The sequence below is a fragment of the Austrofundulus limnaeus genome, unplaced genomic scaffold (genome assembly GCF_001266775.1).
Source record: "Austrofundulus limnaeus strain Quisiro unplaced genomic scaffold, Austrofundulus_limnaeus-1.0 Scaffold746, whole genome shotgun sequence".
NCBI lineage: Eukaryota > Metazoa > Chordata > Actinopteri > Cyprinodontiformes > Rivulidae > Austrofundulus > Austrofundulus limnaeus.
The window spans coordinates 160,755-164,706 of record NW_013953148.1 but is presented as its reverse complement, the minus strand read 5'-3'; the positions used below and the strand labels follow the sequence as shown (position 1 = coordinate 164,706).

At 34.8% G+C, this 3,952-nt stretch overlaps 1 protein-coding gene across 4 annotated transcripts in view; it reads right to left on the bottom strand.

The window, feature by feature from the left end:
* LOC106532296 (heterogeneous nuclear ribonucleoprotein C) overlaps positions 1 to 3,952 on the bottom strand; it is a 27,234-nt gene that overhangs the window by 13,034 nt on the left and 10,248 nt on the right. For all 4 annotated transcript variants that reach the window (XM_014028324.1, XM_014028321.1, XM_014028322.1 and 1 more), the window contains one exon: positions 1,132 to 1,176. In XM_014028324.1, the coding sequence (XP_013883778.1) occupies positions 1,132 to 1,136 (5 nt within the window). In that variant the 5' untranslated portion in view covers positions 1,137 to 1,176. The remainder of the gene's footprint in view (positions 1 to 1,131; positions 1,177 to 3,952) is intronic.

Genomic DNA, 3,952 nt, shown 5'->3' with positions numbered 1-3,952 from the left:
CAGACTAAAGGACCACAGTTCTCAGACTAAAGGATTTAATTCTCAGACTACAGAACCATAGTTCTCAGACTACAGAACCATAGTTCTCAGACTAAAGAACCATAGTTCTCAGACTAAAGGACCACAGTTCTCAGACTAAAGGACCATAGTTCTCAGATTAAAGGATCACAGTTCTCAGACTAAAGGAAAATAGTTCTCAGATTAAAGGATCACAGTTCTCAGACTAAAGGACCATAGTTCTCAGAGTACAGGACCATAGTTCCCAGACTAAATGAACATAGTTCTCAGACTACATTACCATAGTTCCCAGACTAAAGGACTTTAGTTCTCAGACTACAGAATCATAGTTCTCAGATTAAATGACCATAGTTCCCAGACTAAAGGACTTTAGTTCTCAGATTACAGAATCATAGTTCTCAGACTATAGTTCTAAGACTAAAGGACTTAAATTCTCAGGCTAAAGGACCATAGTTCTCAAACTAAAGGACCATCAGTATCAAACCATAGGACTGTAGTTCTCCAATTAACGAATCATAGTTCCCACATTGTCCTATCACTGGTGGATCTCATGATCTCACCAGTGCAGCAAGACTTAAATCACTAGATGAACGTCAGCACGCTCTAGTGTTGAGATTTTAAACGTCAAATATAACAGTTCAGACTTTTACCAACAATAAAATTGTAGTTTCAAGTATTCCTGATATGATTTTGCCAAAGAGATGTGAATATACTTGAGTCACACTGTGCCTGTGAACTTAAAACGTGATATGGAGATTATTGGTAAGTGGTTATGAGGTGGCACCTAAAGTTTGAGAACCACTTAGTTAAAAAATGTAAATAAAGTAACTGACAAAGCCTTTTAGCAACAATGCTACATGCTTATTATATGAACACTACATGTTCCTATTTTTACATTAGAAAAATTCTTGTGAAATTTTAAATATGAAAAGAAAAAAATAGGAAATTTATCCTACTTTATACAGAAAATGATGAAAATATCACAAAAGGGTACTGTATGCATTTTTAATCACATAAACTGGACTTTGTGACACATTAGCCATAAACAGCTTGTAAAGTAGATGGTAGACAGAAGAACAGACGTGATCAGGTCATGAAGCAGCTAACACTCACTCCATTGTGTCTGTACTCGGTCGGTGGACGACTGCCTGCCTTTGTCTGTTGGAGAGAAGAAGGTCACTGTGAAACTAGGAGAAATGAAGTCAGTGTCTGTGGGGAGACATCCACAGTTTGTTTCTTTTTTCAGTCTTGGATATTAATCAAATCCAGGCTAAGATGGAAATAGGTTAAACAGTTAAACATTTAAGATAAATGGTAGAAAAACAAAAACTGTGGGTTAATAAATAGCAAATTTAACTTAAAGGAATATTTTTGGGCATTTTTCAAAGTGTAGTTATATGGAAAGGTCATGAACAAATAATGTATTTTCTGTTGGAAATGTGTGGGTGCCATTTCTAAAGTTACACAGTTAAAAATTACCAGCAATATTTTTGCTTTATTTTGCCTTTCCTTAGAAAAAAATAGGGGTGTATTTTTCAAAGTCATATTTTCACCTTGTTATTCATACATTTATAAAAGTCATAGTTTACAAACTAAATTTTTGGTTTACAAGCTAAATATTTAGTTTACAAACTAAATATTTAGTTTACAAGCTAAATATTTTGTTCAAAATTAAATGTTTAGTTAAAAAGCATTTAGTTAAAAAGCTAAATATTTAACTTGTTAACTAAATATTAAGTTAGCATCAAAATATTTATGTCTTAATTAAGTTTTTAGCTTGTTAGCTAAATATTTAATTGAGCACAAAATATTTAGCTTTTTAACTAAATATTTATTTTGGAGCTAAATGTATAGCTTAAATTGTTAAATATTTAGCTTGCTAGGAAACTAAATACATTTAGCTTGTAAATGAAATATTTTTTGGCCCGGTGATGGACTTGCGACCTGTCCAGGGTGTACCCCACCCCTTGCACAGTGACTGTTGGATATGGGCACCAGTGAACCCCGTGACCCTGAAAGAATAAGTGGGTATAGATAATGGATGGATGGATGAAATATTTAATTTGGAACTATGACATTAATAAATGTATGAATAACATGGTGAAAATACGACTGAATAACTTGAAAATAAACCGATATTTTTTTCTTATGAAAGGTTAAATAAACCAAAAATATTGCTGGTGATTTCTGACTGTGTAACTTTACAAACGGCACCCCACAGAAATTACTTTTTGACTACAGTTTGGAGAAGCTATTATTAAGTGAGCTAGTGGTACGAACATGTCCAGGACCACCTGGAAATGTGTGTCCTTTTAGCTTATAAGCTATTAGCTAAACTAGCTGCCAAACTAAAACAATCATATCTTAAATTATAATCAATGCAAACACTAGTCTATAAATTTTTATGTCAAAAATTTCACATTACAGTTAGGATATCCCTGCTTTAAGTTTCCGTAGCTGCACAGGAACTGCTAAAGCTAGCTTCTGCTACTGCACACTGAAATAGGACTGCCAACCTATTCACAACTAAAACAAGGAATGCACTCATACTTCAAATGATTCGTATTAAAGCAATATAAAATTTATCTTGTTTCAGGTAGACTTTTTAGTTTGAAGCAGCAGCACCTGTTGCTCTTCCCACAAGCTTTCTGCCAAGTCTCAAAATATTTCAAGAGCTTGTCACTCAAATGTCAAAAATCATGACTTAGAAGGGATACATGTTGTACTGCTAAAATACCTGCAAAGATAATATTTTAAAGGATTTATTCAGTGTGGAGTAAACAGTAAAAAGATTAATCGCATATACATTCTTGGCTTGTAGTCCTAAATTAAACTCAGAAATATTAAGTTGCTTTTATGTAATAAACAGAATTGTGACCTTTTTTAAATGAGCATATTCATATGACAAAATTATGAAGCATTATAATCAAGTAACTTCTAAAACCTGATTCAGATAAATTTATGTACATTATGTGAAATACTGGAAGCTGAAGACTTCTTATAAAACTAGAAATAATATGAAAACATCAAACTGGTATCGAAGCCTTACCTGAAGTCCTTATAATTCATAGGTCACGTTCATTTCCACAGGTTTCTATAGTTTGTGCCTCAGAACATTTACAGTAAAATTATGTAAGCTGACACATATACGGAGGTCATTTAAAAATCTGTCTTACATTCAAATGACTAAATTCGAGAGTCAGGGATCTTGTTTTTGATTTGATGCATCAATCAGGCAGCCACCGTTTGTACACTGCAGCTTTTTGTACTTTTAAAAGCAGAGACTCAGCCCTAATAGCATTAAAGAGTGGGCAGACAGTTCCTGTCGCATTAGTTGCAAAGACTGCAAAGTTATGTAACACTGCAGGAAGGGGGGGAGCTCTTAGGATTAGAATATCACTGCAAAGAATAACAGCCAGGGTCATTAACAGTTTCCTTTACTAAATGTGGAAGAGCCTCTTATGGCTCGCCTTCAAAAGATGCAAGGCTGGCAATGATGTTTCTGCTCATGTTTGTCTCTGTTAGCAAAATGTCTCGAGAACTGCAGAACACATTTTGATCAACGTTAAGTAAAGTTTGGACAACTGATTCGTGCATGGAGCCAATGCAATTCAAGACTGCTGCCTCAGCTAATCAAAATTAGCAAACATGAATATGTCTACAGCTCAGTCAGTTTTAYAGACACTGAGCTAAAGTTTGCTTCACTTCTTCAGCAGCAGGCTGTTGGCCCAAAGCTCAGTGCTCTGCTCTTTGATGGACTGGGCTGGAGCTGCATGTTGGAGAACTTATCAAGTGTCTAAACACAGAGTGGAGAGGCCTCTTACAGCAARAATTTCTAGATCTTTGAGAGATGATGGGACTTGAACGGGACTTATACTCTGCAGGATTTTACATTAAAATAGCCAATATTATAACTGGGTATACACTCACCGGC